General features: G+C 43.6%; 1 protein-coding gene across 1 annotated transcript in view; it reads left to right on the forward strand.

Annotated features, from left to right (window-relative positions):
* The window catches only part of LOC115087204, a 48,251-nt gene extending 39,037 nt beyond the window's left edge, over positions 1–9,214 (forward strand). The window contains exon 4 of the mRNA XM_029594087.1: positions 8,433–9,214. Within this exon, the coding sequence (XP_029449947.1) occupies positions 8,433–9,110 (678 nt within the window). The 3' untranslated portion in view covers positions 9,111–9,214. The remainder of the gene's footprint in view (positions 1–8,432) is intronic.
* The last annotated feature ends 11,886 nt before the right edge of the window (positions 9,215–21,100 follow it).

The raw sequence follows: 21,100 nt of genomic DNA on the forward strand, positions 1-21,100 counted from the left end.
GTCCCCACCGTCGGTAGGTGAGGCCAAGCGGGAAGTGGAGGCCGACTGGAGTTTTGCCAATACCAGCCCTCGTTCCCCGCAGATTAAGTCCTTGGGTACCGGGGCTGGCTGGACTTAAGCGGGCCTCTGCATGGTTGACCCTGGAGAAGTTGTCCAGAGGCAGAGTGCCAGGAGGCAGCGGAGATGAAGGGTTCCGGAAGGATCAAGTGAGAACCAAGGTCAGGTTCAGACGAAGGATTGAGCCTGGCGGCTAGAAACAAGGTCAGGTCCAAGCAAAGGGTTGAAGGCAGGTGGCAAGAGGTGAGGTCAAGTCTGAGCAAAGGGTCAAAGCCAAGGAGGTCCATCAGAAGGTAAACAGGAACAGGAGCTGGAGCAGGAACTGAAAGAGGTACTGGATCAGGAACTGGAACTGGAACAGGTACTGGGACAGGAACAGGAGCTGGGACAGGAACTGAAACTGGAGCAGGAGTAGCAACAAAGCACACAACAGGGAAGCATGGAGACCTGTTGCTAAGGCAGGCTCTGAACGTCTGAGCCTGCCTTATATAGTGGAGCTGGCTGACATCATCATCTGGGGCCGCGGTAGGCTTTCCCGCCACAGCCCTGTTAAAGCCCAGAGAGGCATGCATGCGTACGCCTAAGGCCAATGAGCTAGGGAAGAGGAAGTGGCGGCGTCTCCCCGCGGTGCATGTGGGGAGGCCCAGTCGGCCCCGGATGAGGCCGCAGTGGCACAGGAGGATCCCCGGAACACGGAGGGAGCACAGGCATGTAGGCAACTGCCCACTGTCGCCACGGAGGTCGGGCCAGCTACGGGGATCCAGCGTCAGGGGTGAGTGAGCTTGGCTGCGGGCCTGCCACAGCCAGGGAGCGCAACACCTGCAGTGTGCAGAGGCATTTCTGGGACCAGGGTTGAGGAAGGATTTGCACTTGAATGCTTTTGCATTTTCAAATGTACACAAGTAAATTTCCCTGAAAAAATTCAGCACACAAGTTAACAGCTGTAATTACATGTGAGTAGGTTTGGTGGGATCATGGCCCTAGGAGTTGCATGGCCCTGGGAGTTGCAGTCTGTGAACTTGCAGATGAAATATAGAGGTTGCTAACTCTGCAACATTCCTATTGGACCAGCACTAGGTGTACCTCAAATTAAGATCAATATATAAAGAACTCTAAACAGGCACACAGTTGCTGGTCCAACAAAGTTTTTGGCATCTGCCATGTGGAAGCTCTTTTCATCTGGCCTCTGATCCTAGCCTTGTTCCAGAGTTCCTATCCTGTAATCTGGCTTCAGTGTTCGTGCTGTTTTATTCAGTTTCAGTGCCCATGCTCCATACCTCTCTCTCCTGGCTCCTGTCCTACCTCTGGGCTCCACCTCAGGCCTAGCCTCTTCAGAAATGTACTTCCTGACTGGGGTGGTCTCTGATAGCTGAGCCCTGATAGCCTGGACCAGCCCAAGTGTGAGGCTAGGCCAAATAGAAGCCCATTGTCAGGGTTCCTGACAGTATGAAAGACAGTATGAACGTGTGTCAAGGGTTACAGGCCCAGCACCATACCTTTTTGCAAAAGATTATTTTATCCATCCAACCATTCCCAGAACTACATATGCCACCTTCCAAAAAGACAGTTCAAAGAAAGAATATTATGGGTTCTTTTTAGGTGCTTGTGGGTTGGTGCAAGAACAATGTCTTTATGAAATGCAACAACCAGGTAACTGCCTCCAAATTAGGGCCCTCTGCCATGGAACAGCAAGCAAAGGTTCCAGTTCAGATAGCTGCTGAGCCAATTTGCACTTCGACCACCCTGGGAATCAATGTGGGAACAGGGATCATGTGAATGTGCTCTCTCTTGAAAGGATGTAATGTCCTCATACATCTATTAGATCCAGATTTTGGTCAAGATAAGAAATACCCACAGTTTTACTCAAACTCTGTCCAGCTGCATAACAAGATTTGTCCAAAGATGGGTCATGTACGCAATTGAAGTCTCCACCCATTAACAGCGGTACCTGTTTGTATTCAACAAGAAGACTGAGATTGGTAAGAAAAAGAATGATTGTACACACTGGGTGCATGTAAAGTACACTGCATAACATCAAAGATTGTTGAAACAATGTACCTGTTGTGTCCGTCGGTTCCCGACGCCCTCTCTCCACCCTCCTTAACTCTTTGGCGCCTCCCTCTTCAACCGCGGGAAGATTGGCTGCTGCGGCATCCTCCTGCCGAAGTTCTCCGGCGTCCCCAGACCAGCTAGATGCTGCAACCCACCATGTTTCCTGGAGACCTAGGGGCGTGCGCGTGCCACGGCCCCAACTGAAGTACCGGTGATGGCACGAACCTCAGAGGTGTCCCCCTGAGATGATGTCACCCACGACGGATATATAAGGTCTTAGAATTTGCTAACAGATTGAGTTAGCAAGGAATGGAACGGACTCGCTTCGGATTCCAAGCTACTCTGCCTCCTCGGACTTACCAGGGGTACCCGCTTCTCGGGGGCCTCGCTCTCTCCTTTGTTTTTCAGGTGACAGTCTGGAACCAGTACTCGCTCCTCGAGGGTCCACGTTCCCAGACTTGCTCCGTATTCTCTTCTGCCTGGAAGTCATCACTGCCAACTACATCAGTGAGTTACCATTGCTCTCTCAGAGCTTTCCCTGGAACCAGGTACTCGCACCTCGAGGGCCTATACATTCCAGCTCCTGGGCTTCTATGAGACATTGTGTGAGTGTTACCATCAGGTTCTATCCATGAACCCTGCATACCCTGCCTACTCACTATATTTCAGTTTCTCTACAGCTCAGCCTCCAGGGATCACTGTTCCAGTATCTGAGGGACTACAGCCCAGCCGTGCATTCCATCTCACTACTGCCACCTCTGGTGGTTCAGTATACTGTCTAATAAAAGAACTAGTGTGTGTCTGTCTCCTAACTCTGAGCCTGACCAGTGGTCCCTCTCGGGATCTTCCCCTGGGGGCGTGGTCATCTGCCACCGGTCCAAGGATCCACCCACAGCTCTCCTAAATAACAACAGATTGCTAACTCCTATCTGATTGCTACTCCAAACAGATAGCAGCTCCTAACAGATTCCTAACAGTATCACTGCAACTAAAAATTGACCTTCAGGATCTTTGACCACTTTATCAACTTTATAAGGAAAGCAACCCCAGCTTTTCTACTACTTAATTTTGAGGAGAAAACCTCACCCACTATTGCTTCAATTTTTGATGTTCTAATTGATCTAAATGCATTTCTTGCATCATAGAAACACCTATCTTTGATGTCTTCAAAACCTGCAGTATTTTATAGTGCCTAATCACAGAACTAATGCCCACTACAGTCCACGTGATAAAACGTATAACCATCGTAACTAAATACTAGGATCAAGAAAATAATTGTACCTATCCTTAGGATCCGGATATCCCAGTCCTCTTTTATTCATATACATAGACTGCACCATGCAACAATAACCACACAAAATAAAAACTCACATATCACTTTCTACCCTTGCAAACTTTGAACCCTTCTCAATAACCGTGAACATAAGCCTCAAACATTATCCCTTCCCCCTTCCACTCCCTCCTCCCTCCCTCACCCAAACCTCCATCATATACAAAGGATAAAAAAAACCCTGCATCAAACTATCGGTGTGCAAAGCCATCAAACACAAGAACACAAGTGGGGCCTTACTCCCTTCCATTAAAGCATAATACTTTATAACTACCAGTTATGAGGTTATTTTTTTAAATGTACATATATATTTTGTGATTGCTCTGTCCTTCCTCCTTCTTCATTGGCTAAACATGAGGTTCCATGATTTCCATTGTCTTGAAGCCAAAGGAACTACTATCAGAAATTCTAGGCACGAGAGACACGAGGCACACAGGCAGGCTCTAGCCAGCTCCTGTATAGTTCAGACAGATTCCTTCTTTCGAACCCTCTAGGGGATTCATTGGTGCTTTGGTTTAGTATCCACCTGGCTTAAAAGCTCCACTTCATGAGTCTTCCTCCAGGAACATAGGAAGAAAGTACATGGTGTGGTTTCCTAAATATTCTCCTGCTTTTAGAAATTGAAGTGGCAGAAAATAATGGCAGGTATAAGTAAACTGGCAAATAACAAGCTGTCTTAAGTGAATAAAACTAAAAATACATACAAAATGCCCCTATACAAATTTCATACAAATGAGGTTCCTTAACAATAAATAATGTACAGGGTGAAAAACCTTTCATGTAAATGGTAGTGCTCCAGCTTCAGTGCAAACAGCTTACGAGAACTAAAAACATTTTTCTGTATAGTAATACTAGCTTGCATCTTTCTTAAGTCTTCAAGAATGTGGAAAAAAGTCAGTTCATATGACAATAAAATTGCTTCATAAGCTAGCTTAAAAGTTTTAATTATTATTGGCATAAATCAGTTTCCATCCACTGTTGTGATAAAAAAAAAATAATGAAAACAGCAAATGTGATTTGGATATTCATCTTTGTGAAGATTTGGATGCTTGGAGTCGTTTACTGAGAAGCCCCCCTTTTTTGATGAATTTCCTATTACTCTCCTTTGAGAAGAGTGCATTTGAGAAGGTTCTTATGTGTATATTTTGGATTGTATTTTATATTGGTATTTCACCTTATTGACTGTGGGGTAGATTTTAAAAAAGTACGCCCATGCGTACTTTTGTTCGCGCACCAGGTGCAAACAAGAGTACGCCGGATTTTAATAGATACGCGTGTAGCCGCGCGTATCCTTTAAAATCCAGGGTCAGCATGCGCAAGGTTGTGCAAAATCGGCAGCCTGCGTGCGCCGAGCCGTGCAGCCTGCCTCCGTTCCCTCCGAGGCCGCTCCGAAATCGGAGCGGCCTCAGAGGGAACTTTCCTTCCACCCCCCACACCTTCCCCTCCCTTCCCCTACCTAACCCACCCCCCCAGCCCTATCTAAACCCCCCTCCACCTTTGTTTGAAAAGTTACGCCTGCCTGAGGCAGGTGTAACTCGTGCGCGCCAGCTGCATGATTCCCTGTCCCGGGAGCAGTTTCAGAGGCCTCGGCCACGCCCACGAAATGCCCCCGGGCTGGAACCCCGCCCATGGCCCCGCCCCAGATGACGCGCCACCGCGCCACGCCCCCGACACCCCCGCCACGCCCCCCAGGAAAGCCCCGGGACTTACGCGCGTCCCGGGGCTTGCGTGCGCCGCCGAGCCTATTCAACAAAGGCTCGGCGCGTGCAGGGGGAGCTTGGGGCAGGTTTTCGGTGGGTACTCGCGTATCTTACGCACGTACCCCTTTGAAAATCTGCCCCTGTGTGAATAATTGTATGAAAAGAATTTTGCTTTTCCATCTCAACAGATGTTTGACACTCTTATTGTTAGTTTTTAATGAGGTCTGTTTTTCTGCCCTTGGAAAGCTATATTTAGCAAAACAAGTTGGGAGAAATGAAAATGGTTTTTTAATATTTGTGGTATAAGTGCTTTCTGTAAGGTGTATTTTATGTGTTAGTTGCTATATGGGTATATTTATTATTTCTGTGGGATGGGATTATGATATTCATGGGATATTATGATTTAGGATATATTATGATATAGCAGAATGCTAATAAGTTAGTAAAATTGTTTAATTATTGATTTTTTGGAGAAGCAGCAATAGATGCAGAAACTTAAAAACAGCACAGGGCCTGTGAGCCATCATGCACCCACAGACCCTGAAATAGCCCCAATTTTTTTCCACACAAACTTATTCATTGCAGTATCCTGAAGTGGAAACCTGACTGCTTGGTTTGGGAGTCACTTCACTAGGGCTTTCAGCCTTCAGCATTGTGCACCCCCCAAAAGATCCCTAAGATTTTGCTAATTATACTAAACAATCATTATATCCCAGCGAAACCCTTCCCAGAACAATCCTGTAAAACCACATCATGGAGGGCAATATTTAGCTACTGAGCGGCTTGCCTAGTGAGCTGGATAAACGTATCCAGCTAAATAGCAGAGTATATTCAGTGGATAAGTACCCACACTATTCAAAAGTCGGCATTTAGCTAGATAACTTGTAAATTATATGGCTAAATGCCTCTGAATATGGACCTCTTGAAGTACAGGGAAGGTGAAAATAGGCAAAAGGAAAAGGAGAAAGAATTAAAGGTATATAACAAGTATGTGTAAACAAAATAATGTTACCTATAAATTCTCCTCACTCTCTTTTGCCACTTCAGTCACTTCTCAGAATAATTCAAATCTCATGAGTTCTTGTACTCTCTCAGCAGTTAATCCAACAAATATTCCCACAAAAAAAACAAAACAGCACAAACATAGGGGTAGATTTTACAAATCTACTCGCGCGCACGTACTTTTGTTCGCGCACCAGGGTGAACAAAAGTACGCGGGATTTTATAAGATACGCGCGGCTACGCGTTCCCTTCAGCCCCCCGCACCTTCCCCTCCCTTCCCCTACCTAACCCACCCCCCGGCCGTATCTAAACCCTCTCCCTACCTTTATCTTAAAAGTTACTACTGCCTCCGGGCAGTAGTGACTTACGTGCGCCGGCGTGGCAGGCCCCGACACAAGCAGCTGTGTCGGGGCACTCGGCTACACCCCCGGACCGCCCACACGCCCCCGAACGTGCCCCGATCCTAAACCACGCCCCTGGCCACGCCCCGACCGCCCCTTTTTGCAAGCCCCGGGACTTACGCGCGTCCTGGGGCTTGTGCGCGCCGCCCAGCCTATGCAAATAGGCTTGGTGCGCGTAAGGGGGATTTAAAAGGGTTACGCGTGTACCTTATGCACGTAACCCTTTTAAAATCCGGCCCTGAGCACTGAGCACACTTCCAGTATAAGCTCCTCTTCCACTCAATGGAACTTCTCTCCTTCCATCCTGCCCTTCTGATGTACCTTAAGACACTGTTCTTAGCCACTTCTCTTCTCTGTTTCCCCCTTTCCTAGTGAATAGTTCATTTAATATTTTAATCTTAACTGGTGACACTTAGGGTTTGATTCACTATGGCATTTCTTTCATTCTATGTTTATGGAGAAAACAGGTGGTCCTTTACTAAGATGTGGTAAGGATTTACAGTAGTAAATGCGTTATCTTCCTCTCAAAACACCAAAGCAATGTGGGTATTTAAATGAGCTGATTTGTATGTAAATGCATGACAACCAGCACATTGATATTTTAATCAAATAACATGGCTTGTGGTGAAGCTGGCAAGCCATGTTATTGGATCGAAAATTAGCTACACTTTAAATGATGAGGCAAACGTTCCCCAGGAACATCAGGACACCAAAGCTTCAGGGCCATTTTCTTAAAGGGCATGAGTGGTTCCAGATACCACCCACCCCCCCCCCCCCCCTCCACCATCTGTATGTAAAAACCCCTGGGGGTCTAGTGAGACCACTTCTCCCAAACATTCCCCTGCTGCACCCAGAAGCGGCTGAAAATCAAAATTAATTGTTTTAAGGTTCCAGGCCAGGCCCTGCCTCCCCAGTGCAAAACACCACCCCCTTGGTATCACAAAAGTTAACCCCTCCATGCCCAGAACATCCTTACCCTCCTCCTTGCTGCCCAATCCTCCCAATGCACTTACTGTAAGCCCCTGGTGTGTCAGTGTTACCCGGAGCACTCCCTTAAGGCTCTGGGTGTGGTCATGCCATTTCAAAAGTGTGGCAGCCGCCCTCAGACTAGGGTAAAGGGGCTTGGATGGAGTTAGGGCAAAAGGTCCATCTGAGGCTGGCTGGTACCATTTTGAAAATGGTGCGGTTGGATCCAAAACCTAGGAACTGCCCCAGGCACCACTGGACCGCCGAGGATGTGCTGAAGAGTGTCAGGTGGGGGAGGGGACAAGGGGAGGGGGAAAGAGGTCCAGGGTGGTGGTGGTGGGGGATACATTTTGTGATTCCAAAGGGGCGGGGTTTGGCACTGGAGGATGGGGGGCCAAACCTGGCCTGGCATATTAAACAATTTAATTTGATTTTTACATGTTGCCTGCTTCTGGCTGCAGTAGGAGGGTGTGGGAAAGGAATTCTCGCTAGACTCTCAGAGGCTTTTACACAGTAAATGCAGGGAGAGTCTGGGGCAACTTGGGCCCTTTAAAAATGGCAGCCTTGGGGTATGGGGCCACCATTGTGTGGTGCCCAGCTCTGGATTTGTGAATAGGCATCCATTATATCTAAGCCTAGAGTGGTAAACGTATAGGGGCAGCAGGTTGGCTAAGATTTGTTACCTTCTAGCCTTCTGCTACCCTTTAACAGGCTCTTCCAGGAGGTGGAGGGGTAAATGCACCAAAAGTGCCTAGGAGCAGCAGTAGTACTTCCCACCCCTGGGAAAGTACTACAGTTTAGTAAATGACCCTTTTAGCTATTTAGGCTCTTAAGTTGTATTACCTGCTTATGATTGATTTTGCTATTTTGCAGTTATCTGATATACTGAAACAATGCTTTTAAAATTATTTATTTATTTCTTAGGGACTAATATCAAATCCAAATTTCATGTGTCTCATCAGACTTCGTTCAGAATGTGTTTCAGCTTACAGAACTGGAGAACATCAGAAAATCTATGACTGTTTTGATGAGCTTGCACTGAAATATCCCTCTACCTATGAGCGCCCGATAAATATCTGGACACCAAATGAAGGAGAAGGTTTCTATGTACCTGCCTCTATGAGAAACTCTGAACCCGAAGAGCCTAAGAGCCCTGAAGAGTCTGAGCAACCTCTGAACTTTGCAGAGTTTAAACATCCAGATGAGACCAGGGAAAATGCAAAGTCCAAGCAACCGAAGCGGACCGTGAAAACTGCAGAGCCCGGGAGACGAGAAGAAGCTGTGAAAAGTGTAGAATCTGGCACCTCAAGAGAGGCTGTGAAAACTGCAACAAGGTCAACGAGACCCCAAGCAGTTCTCAAGGCTGCAGAGTCTGGGAGATCGGAGGCTGTTCTTGCAGAAGCTGAGAGACCAAAAAAGACTGAGAAGCCTGAACTTGCTACGAAAGTAGACAAGCTCGATAAACCTGGCAGTCCTGAGAAACCTATCATAGCTGAGCAAATTGAACAGCTTGACAATCCTGCCAAGCTTAAGAGAAATAGAATACCTAGGCTCGTCCAGATCCTTAACATCATAAAAAAAGCCAGAAAGACACTCTATTAGAACTACTTCCAAATCTTTGTTAAATGTTTTACATTAAGAAACAAAGACCTGTTTAAATTGTAAAGAGTGAAAATTGTCCTTGAATAAAACATATCCTCCTCTCCAATTAACACAGATTGTATGTGCCCACCTTGTTTCAGTTTGTTAAAATTAAACTCCTACAATGTCGCAATGTCTTAACTTGGGTAACAGCTACATTGAGTGTAACAAATTTACAGTAAAAACATAACTGTAGATGCTTACGCTTAGGGACACTTATCTCCCCCTCCCTGCCACATCTTCTTCCCAAACATTTTCATTTGCCAGTTTCAAACAGCCTGCTTGAAACTTAAAGTGGTGGTTCACTAGCCAAGCTGTTGAGCTTGCATGCCAATGAATTGAGGCTGGCAGATCATATGGAGCTGATGTATTGGTTCTGCTACCTCAACAAGGCAGCAGCTGTCTAGCTTCTGTGCACGGCAGCTGCATTTCTGATTGACCTAGGGCTGTTCTCCTGTGGTAATACAGAGCTGGGCAAGAAAAACCATCTGTGACTAAGTCAGAGCACAGTGCAAAAAAAAAAAAAAAATCCTTTCTTATCTCAACTATGAAGCTAAGTTCCAGGCCCTGGATCAACTTCTTTCCTTACAATCTATTTGTATTAGATAAAGAGATAGGACTTGATTCACCCATATTTCTTTTTGACTTGAAAGGGTGAATATTGGGAGATATTTGTTTTCCCTGATTAAAAGATGTCAGGAAATTCAAGATATTTGCCATGAGCTTGGTAAAATATTTAGGATGTGTAAAAGGTGTGACACAGTCATGTTCACTGCTACCCCCAGCTCTCCAGCTTGGTGGTACTCTAACCAATTTCCAAGTGTTAAGAAATTAATTGATTCCTACCTCCAGCAGAGTAATTCCAGCTCAGTTGGCCACTAAAGCTGCACAGCACCATTACTGTTGGGGCATGTTTATCTGTATATCTATCTATCTATCTATCTATCTATAGATAGATAGATTTTTTTTTACAGAGGAAACAGAGGAAGTGCTTGATTTTTCCCTGTTTCCCAATAATGTTTTATTGTTTCACCCTTTTATCTTGTCTTCCTTTCTCTGAAATGAGTGTTTTGAAATTTTCAACCCTTGGTGAATTTTTCAGCTGTCCTGGATCTTCAGGCAATCCTTCCAAGGGCTTTGAATTTTTCCCTGGTATTTGTCTGATCTTCTTTACTATTATGGTTCCTTCTGCTGTGCAGCCTCCCCTCCACCAGGGGTACTCAGCGAGCCCAGCTCCCAGCCACACACGTTACCTCCTTGCTGGTCACCTGATGCTTCAGCCCCAGCCCTACTTACCTCAGCCTGTCCAGTCCCTCAGTGCCTCTTCAAGGAGTCATCTCGGCTGCTTAACCTGGTCTGCCTTGCCTTGCTATTCCTCTTGAGCTTTCCTATACAGCCTTGTGGCCTTCGGGCCTTCTACGGTTACCTAGCCAGCCTTGTGACCTATTGGACCTTCCCGTTTATTGTTGCCTGTTCTTTCCTGTCCTTGTCCAATCCTTGTCTAGTCCTGTTCTTTCTAGTTTTGTCCTTGTCTAGCCCTGCCCAGTCCAGTCCCTTGTATGCTTTCCCAGGCCTTGCTCTTGCCTCTGGTCCAGGCCATGCCCTCAACTCCAGCCCTGCTGGTACCTAGTTCCTGTTCCCAGTCTGTGCCTAGTTCCAGCCCCCAGCCAATGCCTGGTGCCAGCTCCCAGCCTGTGCCTAACTCCAGCTCCCAGTCTGAACTCATTCCCAGCCTGTGCCTGCTCTGCAGAAGGCAAGTCCTACCGGCCTTAGAACCCAAGGACTCAACCTGCGAGAAAGGGAGCTGGTTAGGTACAAGGTCCTGTACCACTTCTGTGGGATTGTTCCCTGATTCTAGCCTGCCAACTCTCACCAATCATCCCCCCACACACACGGCTGCCTCTCTTTCTCCAGTCACCACTCCGACCAATCTCTCTCCTGTCACCCCATAGTCACCCCATTTACCCCCTCTCACCACTCATCACTCCAATCAGTCTCTCTCCCACCTGTCACCCCATATTGCCACCCCAGTCCCTCCCCCTCTCACTAGTCACCCCCCCCCCCACACACACACACCAGGCTGCCTCTCTCTCACCAATCACCACCCCAACCAGACTCTCTCCCACTCACCACCCCATACATTCACCCCAGTCACTTCCCCTTTCACCAGTTATCACACCCCCTACCCAAACACACAAACACCAGGTGAATTAAAAGTATGCATGTACCAAAATGCAAGGGCCCCTTTCTTAAAATACAAAGGGATTGGCAAATTCAAAATATGCATTTGCAATACATGCTTTTGCATTTGCTGACTAGAAACTTGATGGTATTAAATATTGATTATATCAATTGTTTGCTTATGTTTGTTACCAGGCACTGGCCATTCCCCAACAAATACCACCTTGCAGCCTTGGCAACACAACAAGTAACTATGGGAATGCATAACCATAACTCTAGCTAACAAACTGCTCCTCCATTTGACACTTTTTAACTGATTGCTAACATTTTCAGTTGGTGAGCACTAACTATAGATAAACTAATTTTTACGAAATTTCGTAACACCCTGTTAGTGCGCACTAAGTGTTGCGACTGTGGCTGCCCGACGTCTCCACTCCGCCCTCTTTACCTCTGTGGCGACTCCCTCCAGGTCTGAAGGATGGCTGGCTGCCGTGGCGTCTCCCTGCCGTCTCTTTCCGGCGTCCCCGGACTGGCTCGACGCGGATCCGCCATGTTGCCTGAAGCCTAGGGCGTGCGTGCGTGCTCCGAGTGAAGTACCAGCAAGGGCACGAACCTCAGGGGCGTCCCCCTGAGATGATGTCATCTGCTTCCGATATTTAAAGGCCTCTAATATTGCTATCAAACGGAGTTAGCAAATGTTGGGTTTGGATGGGTTTGGACAAGGTTTACTGTTTACCCTGCCTATGCTACTCTGCCTCCTCGGACTTACCAGAGGTACCCGCTCCTTGGGGGCCTTGCTCTCTACTTTTCAGGTTACAGACAGGAACCGGTACTCACTCCTCGAGGGCCTCGTTCCTGACCATCTGCTGATTCTCTTCTGCCTGGAAGTCATCACTGTCTACATCATTGTGAGTTACCATCGCTCTCTCAGAGCTTTCCCTGGAACCAGGTACTCGCTCCTCGAGGGCCTATCCTTTCCAGCTCCTGAGCTCCCTGAGACCAATATGTGAGTGTTGTAATCTAAGTTCTGTTCATGAACTCTGCATACCCTGCCTACTCACTGTCTACAGTTTCTCAACAGCTCAGCCATCGAGGGATCGCTGTTCCAGTATCTGAGGGACTTCAGCCCTGCCGGGCACTTCAGCTCATTACTGCCACCTCTGATGGTTTCAAGTCCTGTTTAATAAAAGAACTAGTGTGTGTCTGTCTCCATACTCTAAGGGGTAGATTTTCAGACGAGCGCGAACAGCCTACTTTTGTTTGCGCTCCAGGCGCAAACAAAAGTACGCTGGATTTTAGTAGATACGCGCGTAGTCGCGCGTATCGGCTAAAATCCTGGATCGGCGCGCGCAAGGCTATCGATTTCGTATAGCCTGCGCGCGCCGAGCCGCGCAGCCTACCCCCGTTCCCTCCTAGGCCGCTCCGAAATCGGAGCGGCCTAGAAGGGAACTTTCCTTTGCCCTCCCCTCACCTTCCCCTCCCTTCCCCTACCTAACCCACCCGCCCGGCCCTGTCTAAACCCCCATCCTACCTTTGTCGGGGGATTTACGCCTCCCTCCGGGAGGCGTAAATCCCCGCGCGCCAGCGGGCCTCCTGCGCGCCGGGCCGCGACCTGGGGGCGGGTACGGAGGGCGCGGCCACGCCCCCGGGCCGTAGCCACGCCCCCATACCCGCCCCCAAAACGCTGCCGACACGCCCCCGAAACCCCGCGACGACCGGGCCCGCCCCCCGACACGCCCCCGACACGCCCCCCTCGGAGAACCCCGGGACTTACGCGAGTCCCGGGGCTCTGCGCGCGCCGGGAGGCCTATGTAAAATAGGCTTCCCGGCGCGCAGGGCCCTGCTCGCGTAAATCCGCCCGGTTTTGGGCGGATTTACGCGAGCAGGGCTCTGAAAATCCGCCCCTAAGTCTAGCCAGTGGTCTCTCTCGGGATCTTTCCCCGGGGGCGTGGTCATCTGCCACCGGCCCAAGGATCCACCTACAGAATACATCAGATTGCTACTCTTATCTGATTGCTCCTCCCATCAACATAGTGGATTATGACACTAAGTCCCGTTAGTGTGCACTAACACAAAATATTAATTTTTAAGAAATTTCATCATTTTCTTCGTTTCGTGGCACTTCTTCCAAAAAGAGATGAAATAGACAATTTTGTTGCCATTATCTATTTTGTTTAAAACAAATGCACATTTCTAATGTTGGAACCTCTGGTTCAGAGGTTTCTCTTAAGTTCAGGCATTGTTCAGCCTCCTCCCCAACATTAAGATTGCTTGTGATTTCAGACTTGGTACAATCTATCAATTTTGCCTGTGAATGTTGAAAGTTTGGATTCTACTCCTTTCAGCGAACTTTCTCGAGTCCCTTTACTTACTTATATCTCTCCCTATGGAGGAATCTAAGAATGTGGAAGAGCCTAGTACAGTTATTTTGAAATACGTTTGGAAATTGTTGCCAAGCCGGACCAAACTTTGACTCAGACTGTGTCTCAACTTTCTAATTTCTCTGCTGAAACAAGAGCAAAATTTGAGGAACAAGATAATCGTTTAAACTTAATGGGAAGTACCATTTTGACTCTTAATATGACTATAATGTGCAAAATGCTGGTGTTTCCTGCATAAAAGATAGTTCGATTATATATAATCGATTGAAAGCACTAGGGGAAATTCCTTGCATATAAAAAATCTTTGGTTCCTAAATGTTCCAATTACTAGATTATTGCCACCTTTAGAAATGTTTAAAAAATATCTTATAGATATTTTAGGCTTCTCAGAGGATCATATTCCCATTAACTCAAAAATATGTTGCCTAGGCAAAGAAGATTAAATGTGGAAGATGGAGGATTTACCTCCTCTGGACAAAGGAGTCCTAATGTTTCATCTTTTTTGGAAGCCTCTATTGATTTAGTGTCCGCTAGAGCTACCTTAATTGCTACATTCAGCTTAGAAAAGGGTAGAGATGCTGTATTCTATAAATATTGTTTGAATAAGGATTTTCTTTTTTGTGGAAATAGGATGCAGGTTTTTCCTGATGTTTCCTGTGAGACACAAATGAGAAGGAAGCAATTATTTTCCTTAAACGGAAAGCGATTTCTATTAGGGCCACCTTTTTCTTTAAATTCTATTGCAAATGTTTAATTTATTTTCAAAATAATAGATTTGTGTTTTATGATCTACTTCATTTAGAAACATTCATCTCGGATAAGAGTTGATTGCAGATTGATGAAGTTTATTAGTAGGGGAGTATCTGGATTTGTATCCATTTATCTCCTCTTAATCTCTCTGTTTCTTCATGATTGTATTTTTTTTTCTTTTGTATTATTCCCCCACGGGAATGTGGACTTGTTACCAGTTTAGTTGATCATTTGGTGGATAGTATGTGAGTACTAATGTACATTCCTATATTTTCCTTAATTTCTTGTATTAATATACAGAAATGTATTAAAGATTAAATTGAAAAGGAAGTAGCTGGATGCATTGCTCAGCCAGGCTGGAGTGAAAGAGAAATTGCACCTTGTTTGAATTGCCCTGGTGTTCAAAAGGGGGAATGGGGAAGAGAGAGAGAGAGAGAGAGAGAAGGACAGGAGCAGCAGAACAGTTCAGCATCCCTGGATCCAAGGTTGGGGAATCACTGGGCAGACCCGGTGGAGCAGAAGCTGGGAGTATTGATCAAAGAAGACAGTGCCATAGGAGAGACGCAACAAGGATGGGGAAGCGGTTGATAGGTTGGCCTGACCGCTTCTCACTCTTCAGTGTAGTGGATAACAGATATTTTCTTTGTTTTTCTCACTGGCCTCGAAAGGACACAGCTGAACAGTTATTTTGTATACTACAGTTAAATTGTATATTGTTTAACCATTTCTATCCTCCTCTCTTCTTCCTTCTCCAAGTTCGGCCACCCTTGTTAAATGTAACTGTACCTTCTGTCACCACAGTTCTAGTTCTATGTATTTATCGCACCCCCGTTCTATGTAAACCAGCAAGATATGTTTTCATGATTGCCGGTATATAAAAACTTTAAATAAATAAATAAATAAAGAAAGAAAGAAAGAAAGAAAGGCACATATAGACTTTATGCTGATATTGAAATGCCTGTAAGATATATGCCTCAGACAGGAACAGCACGGTAAATATACACAAAGGGTAAATAACTACAACTCTCTATCCACTTGTCATAGAATTACACACAATATAGAGAGCCCAACAATAATATATGAAATATACAAAATTTATTTGAAAATATCAGACAGATATACCTATATAGACAATAAAACTAAGCTAGCACACGCACACATTCATACCCACAAGTAAAAAATATGTTGTATTGAGATACAGTGTATAACTCTATGTTACCAATTGAGTTCACAAATACGTATAAAATTTCAATTGAGAATTGATAAATTACTACAAACTTTAAATTGAAATTATGTGCAATTTATGTCCGACAAAAGCAGATGCAAGATCTCTTCGTTTCACCCCTGTCATTTGGGGCTTCCTCAGGGACTGATGTAAATGTACACTTACAAGTGTATTGCCACACTGAAAAGCACATGTAAACAATTAATCACACAACTGAAAAAATATACAGTATCTTATAGCTATTACACTTCAAAGATGTGTATCAACCCTATTTTGCTAAAAACTATAACACTAATGAACACCTATGCACAACTCCACTACCCCCTTCATTAATCACCACATAGCTATTACCCACCACACATAAAAACCCAACGCTTTTCTAAATATTTTATCTCACTTTGTTTTTCTTTTATTTAGATCCTAAAGTCTAATACACTTATAATCACGACAACAATCTATCTTCTTTTCCTATACCAAACCCCGAATGTATTTGATAATGGCCGTACCTACCTGAAGTACAACAATTTATTAAACTTATAACGCTTCTAACTTCTTACAAAGTTCCTTCAACACAGCGTTCCCTTTCATTCATTAGTAACGTCTTTCGACCATCTGTGTTTCGCGGCGTTTCCTTTAGCCCTTATGAATTTCTATACATCCATCCTTTTTTACATGTTTATTGATGAAATACGCCGACCTGCGTTCTCAAGCCAAACATATTCTGCAACAATATAACCAAAGAATTACCATAGGAAATAAAACGGCATTACCCCCACCCAAGCTCCTAGTTTTACAAATACAAAAACTTTCAACACTCACGTCTGATCGGAAGTGACGTAACACGCCGTCACCCGCTGAAATGTAAACTGCTAACCTCCCCACAAAGCTTATATAAGCAAAACAATGAGCATGTGAATAATCAATTCAATTATATTCTAACCAGCATCATTCCAATACCAATGTATTTCAAAGAATACTTTACTCAATTAATCCTTATAGTTTAACACGGACCTTACTCAGTCAACCATGAATGAAATGTCATTCTAAAAGCTATTAAACTCATATGCTAATAAAATGCGCTCCACTCTATTGGTCCATTCAACCCCGACGGAGCAATTGTGCGCCAACTATAGATAAATTGCTGTTCAATTTTTCTTAACATTAGGGACAAATCTCCCCCATGTTGAAGCATAACTTGTTTAATCACAAAAAACCTAATTTCTGCCACAGTATGATTACTCTCAACCCAATGTTTTACTAAGGGTGCGTTTTCACACAACACTTTGATCCGGCTCCTATGCTCGATAATCCTACACCGAATGGGGCGAATTGTTTGCCCTATGTAAATTAAATTGCAAGGACAAATAATAGCGTATACAACGCCACTAGTACTACAATCAAACAGGCTAGGAATCAGATAAGGATACCTTAAATTGGGATGACTAAACAACTGACACTGAAGTGTCAGCGGGCAAACTGAACATGATCCACAAGGTATTTGTCCATGGAGAGGAACTGAATCCTCCGATTCTCTCCCACCCTTAAGTTTGTTGTATAGAGATTGACGTTTTTTAATGGCAAAAATAGGGTTTTCTGCAAAACATGGCATGGCAGACAAAACATGCCAGTGAGTTAAAATAATTTCCTTAATTTGAGTGGTTTTTGGAGAAAACGGAATAGTACAAATCATGCGATTTAGAGTTTCCTTTGGATTATGAATCAATAAATTATCCCTGTTGGAATATAACGCCCGTTTGTAAGCTCTTTTTATAACAGATTTTGAGTACCCTCTAGCTATGAATCTTTCCTGTAATTGAGATGCCTGGATTTTAAATTCAACAGTGGAAGTGCACAATCGACGATACCGCAAGAATTGACCTATTGGTATATTATCCTTAAGCTGTTTCGGATGATAACTTTGGTAATGCAACAATGTATTTCTATCCGTACTTTTTCTATACACTGTGGTGACCAATCTCCTTTCATATACATACACTTGCATATCCAAAAAAGTTACTGAATGATGATTTTTAGTAAAGGTAAACTTTAAATGTTCATCCCAAGAGTTTAAGGCAGTCAAAAATGTCTCTAACTGTGTCTCATTACCACTCCAAATAAAAAACAAGTCGTCGATGTAACGTTTCCAACATATAATATATTGAAACCAATCAGACTTATAAACCCATTGATTCTCAAAACCAGAAACATACAATCCAGCTACACTCGGGGCCATTGGAGACCCCATCGGGATACCTTGAGTTTGCAAAAAGTAATCTGATTGATAACTAAAACTATTCTGAGTCAAAGCGATATCTGCAATAGAGATAAGGAAATTCAACCTCCTCTGTGAAATATCTAGATTAGCCAATTCCATTTTTATAATTTGACCATTATTTGCAACCGTTAGTTCGTAGTGTACCTTCTTATGTAAAAGATTCAACTGACTTTATAAACCAGCTGACAGCATTACCTGATATACAATCCCATTGGATTTTACTCACTGCTGATATAACTTCGTTATATACCAACATTCCCCAGAGAGAAGCCTTACAAATTATAAAAATGGAATTGGCTAATCTAGATATTTCACAGAGGAGGTTGAATTTCCTTATCTCTATTGCAGATATCGCTTTGACTCAGAATAGTTTTAGTTATCAATCAGATTACTTTTTGCAAACTCAAGGTATCCCGATGGGGTCTCCAATGGCCCCGAGTGTAGCTGGATTGTATGTTTCTGGTTTTGAGAATCAATGGGTTTATAAGTCTGATTGGTTTCAATATATTATATGTTGGAAACGTTACATCGACGGCTTGTTTTTTATTTGGAGTGGTAATGAGACACAGTTAGAGACATTTTTGACTGCCTTAAACTCTTGGGATGAACATTTAAAGTTTACCTTTACTAAAAATCATCATTCAGTAACTTTTTTGGATATGCAAGTGTATGTATATGAAAGGAGATTGGTCACCACAGTGTATAGAAAAAATACGGATAGAAATACATTGTTGCATTACCAAAGTTATCATCCGAAACAGCTTAAGGATAATATACCAATAGGTCAATTCTTGCGGTATCGTCGATTGTGCACTTCCACTGTTGAATTTAAAATCCAGGCATCTCAATTACAGGAAAGATTCATAGCTAGAGGGTACTCAAAATCTGTTATAAAAAGAGCTTACAAATGGGCGTTATATTCCAACAGGGATAATTTATTGATTCATAATCCAAAGGAAACTCTAAATCGCATGATTTGTACTATTCCGTTTTCTCCAAAAACCACTCAAATTAAGGAAATTATTTTAACTCACTGGCATGTTTTGTCTGCCATGCCATGTTTTGCAGAAAACCCTATTTTTGCCATTAAAAAACGTCAATCTCTATACAACAAACTTAAGGGTGGGAGAGAATCGGAGGATTCAGTTCCTCTCCATGGACAAATACCTTGTGGATCATGTTCAGTTTGCCCGCTGACACTTCAGTGTCAGTTGTTTAGTCATCCCAATTTAAAGTATCCTTATCTGATTCCTAGCCTGTTTGATTGTAGTACTAGTGGCGTTGTATACGCTATTATTTGTCCTTGCAATTTAATTTACATAGGGCAAACAATTCGCCCCATTCGGTGTAGGATTATCGAGCATAGGAGCCGGATCAAAGCGTTGCGTGAAAACCCTTAGTAAAACATTGGGTTGAGAGTAATCATACTGTGGCAGAAATTAGGTTTTTTGTGATTAAACAAGTTACGCTTCAACATGGGGGAGATTTGTCCCTAATGTTAAGAAAAATTGAACAGCAATTTATCTATAGTTGGCGCACAATTGCTCCGTCGGGGTTGAATGGACCAATAGAGTGGAGCGCATTTTATTAGCATATGAGTTTAATAGCTTTTAGAATGACATTTCATTCATGGTTGACTGAGTAAGGTCCGTGTTAAACTATAAGGATTAATTGAGTAAAGTATTCTTTGAAATACATTGGTATTGGAATGATGCTGGTTAGAATATAATTGAATTGATTATTCACATGCTCATTGTTTTGCTTATATAAGCTTTGTGGGGAGGTTAGCAGTTTACATTTCAGCGGGTGACGGCGTGTTACGTCACTTCCGATCAGACGTGAGTGTTGAAAGTTTTTGTATTTGTAAAACTAGGAGCTTGGGTGGGGGTAATGCCGTTTTATTTCCTATGGTAATTCTTTGGTTATATTGTTGCAGAATATGTTTGGCTTGAGATCGCAGGTCGGCGTATTTCATCAATAAACATGTAAAAAAGGATGGATGTATAGAAATTCATAAGGGCTAAAGGAAACGCCGCGAAACACAGATGGTCGAAAGACGTTACTAATGAATGAAATGGAACGCTGTGTTGAAGGAACTTTGTAAGAAGTTAGAAGCGTTATAGGTTTAATAAATTGTTGTACTTCAGGTAGGTACGGCCATTATCAAATACATTCGGGGTTTGGTATAGGAAAAGAAGATAGATTGTTGTCGTGATTATAAGTGTATTAGACTTTAGGATCTAAATAAAAGAAAAACAAAGTGAGATAAAATATTTAGAAAAGCGTTGGGTTTTTATGTGTGGTGGGTAATAGCTATGTGGTGATTAATGAAGGGGGTAGTGGAGTTGTGCATAGGTGTTCATTAGTGTTATAGTTTTTAGCAAAATAGGGTTGATACACATCTTTGAAGTGTAATAGCTATAAGATACTGTATATTTTTTCAGTTGTGTGATTAATTGTTTACATGTGCTTTTCAGTGTGGCAATACACTTGTAAGTGTACATTTACATCAGTCCCTGAGGAAGCCCCAAATGACGGGTGAAACGAAGAGATCTTGCATCTGCTTTTGTCGGACATAAATTGCACATAATTTCAATTTAAAGTTTGTAGTAATTTATCAATTCTCAATTGAAATTTTATACGTATTTGTGAACTCAATTGGTAACATAAATAGAGTTATACACTGTATCTCAATACAACATATTTTTTACTTGTGGGTATGAATGTGTGCGTGTGCTAGCTTAGTTTTATTGTCTATATAGGTATATCTGTCTGATATTTTCAAATAAATTTTGTATATTTCATATATTATTGTTGGGCTCTCTATATTGTGTGTAATTCTCAGACAGGAACAGAGCAGCCCTATATTGCCTGGGCTTGGATGGAAGCCAAACAGAGTATAGGGCATTTTGGAGGATTGTTACAATACACAAATGTATTTGATACAGAAACTTCCAAATACTGCACCATTTTCCTGACTTCATTCATCTGTCAACATCTGTATCACCAGAGGCCTTCAACAGTTTTTTGTGCACATAAATTGACTGCAAGGTTTGCTGTGTTTTGTTTTCAACTATGGATTACCCAAGATATACAGTATATTATGGAGTTTATAAAGAGTTTCTGGTTAAGATATGGA

Source organism: Rhinatrema bivittatum, chromosome 3 (genome assembly GCF_901001135.1).
Source record: "Rhinatrema bivittatum chromosome 3, aRhiBiv1.1, whole genome shotgun sequence".
NCBI lineage: Eukaryota > Metazoa > Chordata > Amphibia > Gymnophiona > Rhinatrematidae > Rhinatrema > Rhinatrema bivittatum.